The sequence below is a fragment of the Mesoplodon bidens genome (assembly GCF_964165515.1).
Source record: "Mesoplodon bidens genome assembly, chromosome: 1".
NCBI classification, from domain to species: domain Eukaryota; kingdom Metazoa; phylum Chordata; class Mammalia; order Artiodactyla; family Ziphiidae; genus Mesoplodon; species Mesoplodon bidens.
This window is the reverse complement of record NC_138176.1, coordinates 62,892,200-62,906,954: the sequence shown is the minus strand read 5'-3', so window position 1 is coordinate 62,906,954 and position 14,755 is coordinate 62,892,200. Positions and strand designations below refer to the sequence as shown.

The following is a 14,755-nucleotide window of genomic DNA, read 5'->3' as shown; positions in this document are numbered from 1 at the left end:
CTGAATAGGGAAAATGATCATTTCTAAAACTATAGTCCATGAAGATAATTAGCAATTTATATCAACCTTTTATGAAATATTAATAATCACTTCCTTCTTTGGGAATTTAATACAAAAAGCCACCATTTATTGAGTTCCAACTATGTCCTAGGCACTGGGTTAGGTGATTTCTATTCTCTCTAATTTAAGGTAATATTTTCTTTAAACATTGAAATACCAGTGCAGGAGAATTAGTAACGTGTTGATAGGGCACCACTTAAGAAAGATGCTAATAACGTCTGCCATCTTCATCTTATCAAAGGTCTCAGAAGGACTGACAGATAATTATTGATAATCTGGGTGAAGACCTCTAACTCAGAGCTAATTAGAAGAATCTGTGGGTAATTTCAGGCATTGGGCTCTTTGCCCCAAAACTCCTTGGCTGAGTGGTCTTCAGAGCCTCATTTTTGGCAACTTTGCCATGAGAGTCAAGCACAGTGAAACTGGGGAAGACTTCAGCATCCCCACCTCACTCCTCTAGAGCCTCATCAGCATCAGAATTAATTTAACAAGGTTTTCAAAAGAGTTGCATGGAGATTAAGACACGCAATTCCCCCTGGAGTGTTAACATGACAGAAGCCACCTGCAGTGGAGGCTTTCACAAAGGGGAGGTAACTGCAGCCAGACATTGACAGAGAAATATATTGACAATACAGGACAGGGAAGGGATATTTGGATGCTACAATCCTTTTCTTTTAAAGAGGGAGGATTATTGGCTGTTTAAACAAATATTAGCCCAGTTAAATGTCATCCTTTTTTATTATCTAATCTGTTTGTTTTGTGTTTATGAACCATAAACCCAAGGCAGAGAGTGGTTTTGGTTTACTTCTACTGGAATAGAATTTCATAAAGGGAAGGCCTGGATGAAGTTCGTCTGATGAATTACTCAATTGGAGCAGCTCTAAGGTCAAGTTAAACTGTGTTTTTTGTTTACTGTGACATAGCAAACCAGCTGAGGACTCTTCATGCAGCCAAACTGCTATGGGCCTACAAAAGGGAACATCTCAACAGCCTTGGACCCCTCCTTTCTCAGCCAAAACCAAGGAATCATCTTTATCCAAGGCATAGGATGTGCAAAAGAGGAATCCTGAGAATTGAATCTAAGTTGATTGTGTTGGGTGTTTTCTTTAAGGGAAATTAAATGACTGACTTCCTTGAACGAAAAGATGGAAGAGAATTTGGTCACTGCTAATCTTCCCCAAGTACTTCTACCCACAGCCTCCACCCAAGCCCTATGCGGTCTCTCCAACCCCTGCCCCCATCATGGAGGTTAAAGGAAACTGAAGGCTTTGTGATTTATTTTATATGCAACAACCAGCAAATGGAATAGAGGCACTTAAGAAAAAAAAAGTGTATATATTCCTTGTTTGGAAATTGTAAAAAAAAAAATGGGCATAACTTATGAAGGCGAATTAATATTTTCTCTTTTCAGAAAAATTCTGTGCATTCCTTGTAATCAATACAATTAATGTAGTTTTTATCTAAAGTTGGCCTTTTTTAAAAAAAGCTGCCTTTCACTTGGAATCCAAAATCAAAAGGGTCCCCAATTAAGAAAACATTTTCTGTTGTGCTGAATTCATGTTACCGTACTGTGAGCTCTGACATTTTGTTTCTGTGGTAACCAAAATCAGCTGATTAGTTGGCATGGCAACAGAAAAGATGTAATCCCAGCAGACACACTCTAATCAATGCCCCCAGCACAGATGGTCTCTGGAGGATCAACAAGAAAGAGGCTGGCAGGCGTTCAGCGGATCACGTGCTAGCTTGAGACTAGGCCAGGAACAAGAGAACTAAAAAAGAACATTTCTCAAACTAACCGGTAGCTTTTTAACCCTTTTCTTTCTTTGACTAATTGTAAAGCAATACTGACCATGTAGTTGTATAACAAAATGATTCTCATGTAGCTTTTATGAAATACAATGTACTTTTTAGGTGGGGATGTTCATTTAATTTTCTTGGCCCTTATGCTTTGAACAGCATGCATGGACTAGTGCTTTTAGATTAACCGTTGCAAAAAGCTCATTGTGTTTTACTTCGATATGCTGCATATGTAAATGCATATGTCAATACATATATATATATACATTTATTAGAGCAATACAATCATTGATATTATAGTAATTTTGTTAGAGTCAGGATAAGAGAGTAAATGTATAAATCCTGGAGTATAACATGGTAACATGGTGTACAGGCTAAGGTAAGAATGATGAACTAACTGTCAAAGACATGAATGAGGATTCATATTGGAAAACTGGTTGGTATTTCCATGGTACTTTTCTGCAGTAGTAAATAATTTCATAATAAATAATTGAGATCAGAAAAAAACATAAACCTATGTTTACAGAAGTGATAAGGTGTCCAGTAAAGGCTGTAATTATGGTTCCAGATTGTGAGCCCCCAAAATAACCCAACATGTACCCCAGAGAGGAGTTCTTTCATTATCTGCCAGAATTCACACCCTCAAACACTATTCAAGGGGTCTTTGACTCTGAAAACCTTGGTGACTGCTCTTCTGATTATTAAGCCTCATTTCCAGTTTGATTTGAAATTGAATACAGAAAAGAAAGGCTTCATAATGTGTGTTTAAAAACTCTAATTACATATTTATCCATAATCTATAATGTTCCTAGGATCAGGAAATTGCAAAACATGCACTATGGTCCTGAGGAATATTAAATATTACTGTTGATTAGGACTGTGGCTGATTTTTGATTCACCAGTTGACCACATTTTCATAAAAGCAACTAAGAAATGCTGGGTCAAATGTTATTTGGAGAATTAGAGTTTATTGATATTCTAAATTAGAACAATGTGATAGTGCTTCACATAATGTGCTAAGTGATGCCATGTACTAATAGCTGGCTCCCCTTTAAAAAATTCCAAACTATCTTACTTTGTGATACTGAAATGTCATTAGCCCCCTGTTTTCTACTAAATAGCCGTATTATTTTACTATATAAAGATGACTTATTTTTAATTAATATAAGAACAAAAGAAAAATTGGAAGATTCTTTGGGTAGTATAATAATCACCAAGGAGCAAAAAAAAAAAAAAAAGAGAGAGAGAAAAAATGAATGCTTTGGAATTTTCTAAAAATAAATGTGCATAATTAGCATCTGGACGAAGTCCACACAGCTAAGCTACATTTCCCAGAAAGGGATATTTTTCACCACAGTATAGAAATATTCACTACAAGAGTTGGCAAATGTATTGCTGTGGAGTAGAGTCAGATGGGTGATCTAAATAATTAAATCTTGAGACCAAGAGAGCTGAGTTCAGGAGATTGTCCCATCTGGGAGGTGAGTACCATCTGAGAGGGGAGTGCTCCAGGATAGGGGAGAATGCAACAGAGGAAAACCTTAGTTTCTTAATTTGAATGAAAAAAGCACCTTATCAGGTCATCGAAAGAACTGGATTCTTTTTGATTTAAAACCAGTCCAGAATGTACAGCACTATATCTTCGGAACAACTGACGGTGCTCATTTCTGAAAAAGTTTTGGTCTGAGAAAGAAAGAAATTGAGGAAATAGATGAAAGCGCTATTTCAACATGCATTTTTATTTTCAGAGGCTACAGGCTTTGGAAGTAGCTCCTTCATTATGGGAAAGTTTTATTTACATATCACGGATTTCTTTTTTCCCTGAAAGCATAAGGAATTGGTGTGTTTTTCTTGAATGACCTAAAAGTAACAATAAGCCTACACAAACGATAATGAAGCAACAGAAAAAAGGCTTTCTCTGCAGTGCTCAGGCTTTGTCATGCTACAAATGGCTCAGGTATCCACAAGGTGATACCTAAATGTTTTGTATCTCTGAAAATAGGTGAGCCACAGACAGAGTAAACCATCATCTAGGTGATCATTCCTTTCCACAGAGCAAAACGTTCTTTCCAGCATGGACTTTCACATGCAGTGGGAACTTTCCTCTCTGCTCAACTGCTAAAAAGGAAGAAAGGGAAAAACCCATCTCCTCTTCCACATTTAAAATGTCTATTGACAAAAATCAAGGTACCATAAAAACAATGGCATTTAGTGATTTGCTTTTGCATTTTATAAGTGTCTCCTTTGCTTATAAGCATTTTATAAGCATTTCCTTTGGTTTTTTACTCCCTTGTGGGCACTGGAAAGGTTAACTCACACCGAGATCAAAGAATACTTTAAATAATAAACATTTTATAGCTACTCTTTCCGCAAAATGGTGCATAAGTAACAAACACATCTTCAGTTTTATAATTGGGCTTCTGCAATTAACCCTGATAATTCAACTTCTCTTAACTATAAAGAGAGGGTTGTCATTTGTTTCAACTAAAAGAGATAGCTGCTATCGTTGATATTACAAATTAGTTTCACATTGAATCTTAGTCAAAATGCAATAAACTAGTGTTCATTACAATAAACTTCTGTTTGCCAGATTCTTTAACTAAATATTTATTCTTACTAATTTTTCTCCTCGGGAGAAGATATAAAGGGATTGTCTATAGTGTTCCATTTACATTTTTATGTTTTTGTGTTCCTTAAAGATTATGGCTAGTTGAGTTGTGGTTTGTTGATTTTTTTCCCCTGCTTGTTAATATTTGAATTTAGCTTTAAAAATTGTCTAATTTTAGTAACAAAACACAAGTACTGACCGCACAGTAATAGGAGAGTGTTCTTTTAGTTGTAGAAGACCCTTTGTATAAAAACCAAAATTCTATGTAATATACAACATCATGGACTATAGTGAACAATACCTAGTATCTTTCAAGTATTATATATTTGAAAGATACTAAGAGAGTGGATCTTAAAAGTCTTCATCACAAGAATTGTAACTATGTGTAGTGATGGATGTTAACTAAACTTATTGTATTAATCATCTCACAATATATACATATATCGAATCATTATTTTGTCTACTTAAAACTAATATGCTGTTAAATGTCAATTATATCTCAATTTTTAAAAAACACCAAAGTTCTAATTTAGCAGCCTAAGTTTGATAGGCAGCCAAAGCTCTCTTCTCTTAGTCTTGAGGGTCTATCATGTTTGACTCCTTGGGATCTGTATCACATGCACACACCTTAGAACAGGGTTCGCCATAGAGTCTTGCCATGTTACAAACAAAAAAGATGACCTCACAGTGCTGAAAGCGTCTGAGATGTGAGAAGTCAGGTTAAAGTTCCAGAAGACAACCATAATTACTATGCTTCAAAGCACCCAAAGAAGAACAAGGCTTGTTGCCGAGCCCGCCCTGTACCTTGGTAAACATGGGCTTCCCGTGCTGGGTGACCATTGCACACTGGTCGCAGTCCACCGTGATGGATGAGTTGTGGTAGGATTCTTTTGAGTGTTTGAGAATGTAATACAGGTCAGTCACTCCTCCTTCAAACACAGTGCTAAAGTAACGGGGGATGAGGGTCCTGCCGATAGCTGGGAGAGAAACAACAGAGAAATAAACCATTAACAAAAATATCCAGGTGGTCTCATATGCCCCACACCATTGCCAGACTTCCAACTGGATACAAATTGTACCAGGAGGCAAATTTCTCTTTATTAGCCACCATGTTCCTTCTGGGTTACAGTTAATAAAATAAAATCCCTAATATTCAGGAAAAATTTATACAGTCATCTTTCTAGATTTGGTGTCCATCAAAAGTCAGTAATGTAAGAGTTAATACTTTAAATATAAGGGGGGCAAATGTACTGACTACTTTGGACCTCATGTGTATTCTCTGAGTTAAAATATTTTCAAAAAATAAAACATATCCAATTCACCTGGATTTTTCAATGGATTGTTTGCAGACCAGTTACCCAATCATGTTTTATTATTGGCAGTAGTAGTCATAATGATATAAATTTTGATAATGTAATGCTTTGTGGTATGTGAAGTATTTTGGCCTTCACTCATTGGATCTTTAGCACAACCTCAAGAGAATCGGGGACTGAGACCCAAAAAGGTTATTACAAAAGAAAAAGTTTTTAGGAATGTTTCAAAGTCACATGATTTATAAGTAGATAACTGGGGTCTCTAACTTCAAATCTGCAAACACCCAACCACTAAAACACTTTCTAACACTATGTCTCAAATTGCTTTAATGAAGGGAAATCTTTAAAAAGTGATCCGTATCTGTATGTACAGAGATCCATACCTATGTAAGTGCTGATTACTCTCTCCGCTTCTGGAGTTGAATAAAATATCTTTCTAGAATAAAAGGGCCATTTTCAGAGAACTTGATACCTTCCACTTGGTCTAAATTGGTCTCTTTCATTCCACGTGTCCTGTCCTGCCCCATTTTAGTTTGAGCGACTGGTAAGTAGCTGGGTCCCTCTGATATATGACGCTTAGAAACAGCTAACAAGCCCTTGCTTTAGCAGAGATTTTAAATCCTCTTACACTGAAAATCCCAACTCATAATATCAGGAATTTTGCCTATGTGCAGATTTTGAGGCAAAGTACTAAAGCACTCTCAAGCGATTGAAGGTTTTTAATAAATCTCTTACGTTCACTATATAAGGCTTCCTGAAAGACAAAAATAATACTTAAGATAAATAAATTACCAAAGAGAGCTTTAGTAGGAAAAACCATGCAATTTTCATTTGAATGTCTAAAAATATTTAATTTCATTTTAAAAGCATCAGTATTTATCCATTTTGTATGGATCTATATCTCTTTTGTACATGGATTTTCAAAAAAAAAAAAAAAACTATAAAAAGAATACCCTGCCAAACTGTTTTCTGAAGGGATCTCTAAAGAATCCCGATGTGGATGACTAGTCTCTGAATAATTTATATAGTTGTTATTGCTTCATATTTACTGCAGTGAAATCAATCAACAAGTGTGTGCTAAATATTCCAGGGTCTTTGGCAATTTCATCCTAAATAATCCTTATACATACATTTTCTAAACACTGTCTAATCCCCAATAGTGCATGTTTACTTGTTAAATATAAAATTCAAATAAGAGTAATCTGAGTCCATCATATCCTTAAACATATGCATAGCTGATATATTATAAAGAAAACTTCATTAATGTGAAAAACCTTATTGTACTTTGCTAAACAGCTAAAATTAATTAAATGCATTTCAAATATTCTAACTTAAAACTAATTACCATAAATCAGCTCTAGTAATTTGACATTTTGGGATCTATACTGTGGAAAATAAACACAAACCATAAAAATATAGATGTAGGGTGAAAATATTTTACTACAATATCCAAGGAATTGTCACATTAAAAAGGTTATTGCAAACAAACATCATTGGACTAGCCTACATTATAGTTTATTCATGAATCCTGCACAACTTAATTTCTTTTTAGTAGTGTTTGCTCTATGATATCATTATTTTCATTCATAGTTTAAGAAAAGTCAAATGGGAAAAAATTTCATTAATTCCTTAACTTTAAATTTTTAATCACGTCTCCAACTTCAGGAAATGTACACGCTGTATAGTCAATAGACGTAGAGGGAAATTCAGCTTTGCTTCATGGAATACTTTCTAGCACTGAGGGAAATGATTGTTATGGATACCTGAGGTTTGTTTTCAGTCCTGTTTCCTTTGTGGGACTGCCTGTACCATTTTTTTGGAAACGGATGGTCTTACTTGGACCATCACTCAAAAAGCTCTGTTATCCACTGTGGTAGACTGCTACTCTGATGGCCCCAACCAACCACAACAATGGAATTCATGATCTTGTGTATGTAGTCTCCTCTTTTCAAATCTGGACTGGGCCCTGTGATCTGCTTTAATTAACAGAATGTAGTGCAAGTGACCTTGTGTCTACTGGGGCCAAAACTTAAGAAGGCCTAGAAGCTTCCACTTTGTGCTTGGGGGAAAAACCCGTTGCTATGTACAAAGTCCAACTATTCTAAAACTGCCATCCTGTGAGATGCCCAACCTAGCCATGTGGAACAGCCACATGAAGGGGAACTGTGTTTTCCAGACAACAACCCCAGCTGAGCATCCAGCCAACAGCCAGCACCAGCTTGCATAAGTGAAGCCATTTTGGAAGTAGATCCTTGAGCCCCAAATGAGCTGCCTCAAGCTGGTTTCACACAGATCAGAAATGAGCTGCCTTCCACAGACTTTGCCCAAATTGCAGAATCATGAGTAAATAAAAGAAATGTTTGTATTTTAAGCCAATAAGTCTTGGGGCATTTTTAAGTGTAGCAATGGATAACCATAGCACACTTTCAACCTCCTACGCTACAGAGATGGGCAAATTAGAATCCTTTCCTGAAAGAAAGAGGGCAGTTTTGCCACTAAAAGCATGTGAATTGTAGAAATGCTGAAGCTTGCATATAGAGGAAAGCAGATCAGAGAGACCAAGAATCTTTGTGGACTGATTTGGGCCTTGTCTTAGCTGGGAGTGAAGCCAACTCAATCCCCTGGAGGTCCCACTTATGGGAGATATACTACCCCACCTCCTTTTTTTTGCTTGAGTGTGTGTTAGCTTTCTGTGATTTGCAAACAGAAGAATGCTGATTAATGTTGTCCTGTTCCAGCATGGAATGGATGCGTGAACACACATAAAATAAGGAGGAAGTGATGAGAAAAAGGTGTTGTCAGAGGCTATTAGTATTTTATTGTTGCTGTAACAAATTACTACAAACTTAGTGGCTTAAAATCTACCTATCATCTATCTATGTATCTATCTATGTATCTATGTATCTATCATCTATCTATCTATCATCTATCATTTAATTGGCTTATAGTTTGACAATCTGACATGGGTCTTGCTGGGCCAAAATCAAGGTGTCAGCAGGGTTGCATTTTTCTCTACAGGCTCAATTTTCTTGCTTTTCTAGCACCTACAGGCTGTCTCTACTCCTTTGCTGTGACCCCCTCCTCCATCTTCACAGTCAGCAATGGTGGATGGAATCCTCATGGCTTCACTTTCACTTCCTCTTCTGCCTCCCTTTTCAGCTTTTAAGGACCCTTGTGATTGTACCGGGCTCACCCAAATAATCCAAGATAATCTCCCATCTCAATGTCCTTCATTTAATTGGATCTGCAAAGTTCTTTTTGCCATGTAAGGTAACATATTCATAGGTACCAGGGATTCGGGCTGGACATCTCTGGGAGGCTACTATTCTGTCTACCATAAAGATTATCTTTAAAGAGCTTCTGTACTGCAAGGGAGTATAGTCAAAAATACAACACACACACACACGCACAAGCACACACACACACACACGGTGCAACATATAGATAATGTACAGTGAATGGGACAAACAACCAGAAAAAGAAAAAAAAAATTGCATGTGCTTGAGGAAATCCCTCTAGCTCATTCACTGATCTCTTCTATAAACATTCACTGAACCCAGAGTAGGTGTAAAGCTCTTTGGCAAGTGCTGGAAACACAAAGATAGATTTTTGTCCTTGTCTTTATACCTCATTTCTAATAACAACATATCTAAGTATCTATAATGCAATATGAAAATAGTTAAAGTTAAAAATAGGTTTATGATTTTGAACTCTTTGCCATTTTCTTCTGAATCCTGAATTTGATATACAATTTTATTATTTTGGAAGCACCAAGAAGATTAAAATGTCCTTTTAATAAATTGTGCAACCACACTGCACAGCCTAATATAAATGACTTTAAATCAGTGAACATTACAGATTTAGACCCCATGGTCCCCTGACTCATCAGCCACACCAATTCTAGATCTATTTAAGTTTTATACTGTCACACTCATAAGCTGCACCTAAGCTTTACATTTATACTTTAGTCCTTGGAACTAAAAATAATTTAAATATTGATATGTATAAATCTACACTGTGCCTCCACGAAAGGGATCATATCTTTCAAATATACTTGAAAAGAGATTAAGATTCTAATAGATTATTAAATTGATTCTATTTTTCTAACACATTTAGGTCAATGCTCCAAAAATTGGAAAGGGAAGTATGGCGAGTAAGAGAGCATGGGAAGATTTTCTGTGATATTAGGTGAGTGGAATACGGTAATGTTATTTATCCATGTGTTTATGAAACAGAAAAAGAAAATCACAGATTAAATTATTCAGGAGCCTGAAATGTGCATAAAGAATGTTTAAATAATGCTCTACTGTGTAGGTAAACATTATTAGTCTGGAATAGCTAACACTTTATCCTTAGCTAATTTGGATGTTGAGCTCTGAATTCCAGTTCCTTGGGAAGTTTTTCTTTGTTGTTCTGTCTTGTCCCCAAGCACCGGCACTGCTCCCCAGAAGGTCTTGCATAGGGCTGATGGTGCTATGGAGGCAGGATCTAGCTTCTATCTTTCCTTGTAGGTGTTACTTGTAGACATTAAGGTATCTACAGGATACTTGTAGATATTAGCTTATTTTTTCCCCCATTTAGAAACCAAATGGATTCATTGGGAACTCTTAATCACTGAGACGATATAAACTACTGTGCATCTGCCTTTTGGAGCATTTTGTCTCTATCAATAATTGTGAAACTTTTTCTTAAACTCTTAAGGGTGTTTATAAGGAATTCACATGAAAGAAATTGCAAGAAGGAAATGATCATATGGGAAAATGTTCAAACTAGTAATCAAAGTACGATACATATTAAAATAATAATAAAAAGACTAAAACATAAATCTGATGAGGTTGTGATGAAACAAGCATACTCACATACTTCTAGGGAAATCAATGTAACAATTGCTCCTTGTCTGGAGAATCTCTAACTCCCTGGTAGTTTATTAGATGTGACTCTAAGCTCTTGGTAAATACCTTTGTCAAACGGCAGTTCTAATGTTCAGATCTTAAGCACTCTGAAGTTCTCCAAGACCTTTGAGAAACCACTGTCCAATGTTAAGACCTTTGATTTGGGGCCATCACTTATATTCTAAATGCCTGTAATTTCATCTTTCAAAGAAAATTCACTTCAAAAAAAATGTAAGAGGTTGAGGACTCCAATTAAAATGGGGAATAAGAAGAATGCTTATAACTAACAATATATTAGTACCACTTAACTCTTGACAATTATATAACTATAGATTTTCCACCTCATTGGAAAGAGAAAACCATATAACCACACAACACATTTGTGCTTTTAATTAGGCAAAGTCAATTATAATAAAACAAGTGGTAACTCTGATTTTTAAACAATTTTTCATAAACAAGATAGTGGATAAACTGGTTGCCTAAGTCTGAGTAGTTTTAGTTTTATACAGTTGTTCTAAAGCTGCAATACCTCAGAAATCCAAAAGGAAATTCTACTACTGAAATACCACTGTATAATAAATAAAAAATTCTACTACATAATAAACATGAAGATTCATTCAACTTTAGACTTACCTGTATTCAGAAATTAGTAAACGCATTATGCTAGCATGTAAATGCGCCTGGTAGTGAAATAAACAATATTGATGTTTTTATTTATTATAAATAACCATTATAAATAGTCAAAACAATGGAAATAAGACATGCTTGAACTTTGATAGGGGTGATACAGGTTCAAGGCAGATTTCTTTGTCTCAATGAAGAGAAAACAAGCCAAATTCATTTTACTTCCATAAATTAACATTATTTTCATTCTAACATACATTTTACTTCTTTTCTCAAGCAAAGCAGTCTGATTTAAGTATCTTCTTTCTTGCTCTTTCAAAGATTCTTTCATTCAGTATATGTTTATTAAGTACCTACTACGGGCCTGGCTTTGTTCTAGGTGATGGAGATAAATGGCAGACAAGTGGGAAGACAGAGAATAAAGCTGGTAGTGAAGGAAGGTAGTCTAGTTTAGACTGGCTGGTCTGCAAGGCTGCAGAGGGGAGGTGTTGATGGAGCTGAGTCTGGACTGAACGGGCCATGTGAGCATCTGGCAGTGGAAAGGTCCAGGCCCAGGGACCAGCAAGGACAAAGGCCTTAAGAGAGGAATAAGCTAGAATTGAAGGGGCTTGGCGTGTCCTGGTATCAGAAAGCAGGCAGTGTGGAAGGACCACAGGCAAGGAGAGTGAGGTGACAGATGAGCTCAGAGAAGGAGGTGGCGTCAGATTATCTGGAGCCTTCTCGGCCACGGCATAGGTCTGACATGTCAATCTTAGTGCAATGAGATAGCACTGGAAGGCTTCAGCCAGTGATGTGATCAGATGGACCTACTCTGTTTTTAAATGTATCATGATCTGATGAAGGTACTGTTTTTAAATGTGTCATCCATCTGTCAACATGGTTCCAAAACACCACAAAAATTTTTGATCCTCCGAAAAATCTAATAGGCATTTTTCTTCCATTTTCTACCAAAAGACTTCTTCCACACCACCTCACATATGTGCTGGAGAAACAACGATGACTTTGATAAACCCCATCCCGCTCTTAGGGAGCTTCTGATCAAGCAATTGTTAGAGCTATTAATTCATTAATTAAGGACAATTGAGATGTGTGTCATTGTTTGTTCTTGTTTTCCACTGTTTATCCATTGCCTGACACACATTTAGGACCCGTACATATTTGCTGAATGAATGGGTGCAGTTCATGAATGGATTTACATGTTCCAAGTTCCAGGAACTTACTTGTAACCCTTACTTCATTTCCTTTCATTTAATTCAACCAGTGTCTTGGCATAATCAGATAATTTTGGATCCTGATTTTTTCAGCTCTACCACAGGGTGTTTTTCTCACTTGTGTGCCTCTCATGATGGGCAGTTTCTTTATCCCTTTATCCAAAGCACTGATAATAGCATTCTGCAGGTGAGGTCCACAGCCATGGCTGGACCTCTTACCATGAATCAGTACCCTCTAAGTATGAAATTGAAATCCTTTACTGACTTTCAGAATAAGTCCATGCTCTAGTTACTGATGCCTCATGGACATGGTGCAGGGTTGATGGGGAGAGAGTGAGGTGTCAGAGAAAGACCTAAGCTAAAGGATGAAAAGACATTAATCAGACACAGGGGACCAGGGGGAAGAGAGTAGTCCTGGCTCAGGGGACAGACAGCATGTGTCAAGGAGCATATGTGCGTTTCCCATGATTTGGGCTGCTGCTTTCGTCAGATCTTAAATATTTATACCTTAGAAAAGCTTGTCTGGATGAACGACTCCATTACATAACGTTCTCTCATTCCTTCCTTATGACAGTACAATATTCTTTTAGTTATCCAAACTTTATAATGTAGTTTATATCCGGTAGATTTATTTCTGCCCTCACTATTATTTTTATTACAACATTTTCATGATTATACTGTTTATTCTTCAAGATGAACCTTAAGGGGCTTCCCTGGTGGCGCAGTGGTTGAGAGTCCGCCTGCCAATGCAGGGAACATGGGTTCGTGCCCCGGTCCAGGAAGATCCCACATGCCGTGGAGAGGCTAGGCCCGTGAGCCATGGCTGCTGAGCCTGCACGTCCGGAGCCTGTGCTCCACAACGGGAGAGGCCACAACAGTGAGAGGCCCGCATAACACACACACACACACACACACACAAAAAAGATGAACCTTAAGATAATTTTGTCAAGTCCCCCCATCCCTCCCCTGCAAGAAAAATTAGAAGGAGGTTGGTTTAAATTAAATTGAATTTGCTAAAAAAGGGTTGACAGCTTTAAAATACCCAGTCCTCCCGTACAGGAACATGAAATGTTTGTCCACTTGTTTAAATCTTTATTTCTACCTCAAAATCATTCTGTAGCTTTCCATAGGTAAATAGCTAACAATGCTTGAATATTTTAGTTATGCTGAATGGTTAATATAATTTTTTTCATTATATTTCTATTTGGAACACTGACACTTGAATGCTCCTACTATTTTAATAGTTCTTTGGAAGATTTTTTTGAGTTTTCTAGGTGAAGAAATCTATGTATTTCCTTCTTTCAAATATATTTATACCATTAATTTCTCATCTTATTACACTAGTTAGAACAGCTCTTTGAGAAAAAAAAATTAAATAATGAAAGTAGTAGGCTTTTTTTTTTTTTTCCCTAATTTTTTAAAGAATTTCCTCTAGGATTAAGGGAAGTACTATATGTTGATCTGAGATCTGATCATATTACTTATTACGGAAAGAAAAACAAATTCTTTTTCTACATCTTGTTTTTATGATTTTGTCCTTTTTAATCCTGATGGATGTTTAGTTTGATCAAATGCCTTCTCACTTACTATTGAGTTGATTGTCTAAGTTCCTTTAGAAAGCTATCTATTAACATATTTTCAATTATTGAATAATTTTTGTACTCGATATAAACCTTCCTCTTGTGCACACATGCACACATATATTTTAAAATAAATTTTTGCATAAATTCAACTTATGATTTCACTAATTTCTTTAACAAATACCCATGAAAGCAGTGCTCTATATGAGGCACTAGTCTAGCTACTAAATTAGAATGATAGAGTCAGAGAAGACCTCAGGTTTAGTCCAGTGACTCCCATAGCATTTTCTAATCCCAATGGGTCTCTGAAAATCTCAAAATGCAACCTTAGCTAGTTCCATATTTCAGAAATACTATTAAAAAAGGAGTATGTTTAGCATGTTTCTCTGATTTGAGTAGGAATGAACTCAACTCATGGTGATACTGATTAGCTCCTGATTAGTGATTATGAATAACACTTAACATATGTGGGAAAAATATAATACAAAACACTAACAATCATTTAATAAATGTAATAAGGTTATTCATGATTATATTCCACGTCCTGATTTTACAGCAGAAAAATCTGATGACTAGAGAAGAAAGCTGCGTAGCTACTGGGGGCCAGGATGAGGTAAAGTAGAATGATTATTGTTTTTAATCAACCAATCTTTGTTTATTTCTATGCCTG

At 36.3% G+C, this 14,755-nt stretch overlaps 1 protein-coding gene across 7 annotated transcripts in view; it reads right to left on the bottom strand.

Moving 5' to 3' along the window:
• The window catches only part of LDB2 (LIM domain binding 2), a 391,983-nt gene that overhangs the window by 74,674 nt on the left and 302,554 nt on the right, over positions 1 to 14,755 (bottom strand). For all 7 annotated transcript variants that reach the window (XM_081236872.1, XM_081236873.1, XM_081236871.1 and 4 more), the window contains exon 3: positions 5,270 to 5,442. In XM_081236872.1, coding sequence (XP_081092998.1) covers positions 5,270 to 5,442 — 173 coding nt within the window. The remainder of the gene's footprint in view (positions 1 to 5,269; positions 5,443 to 14,755) is intronic.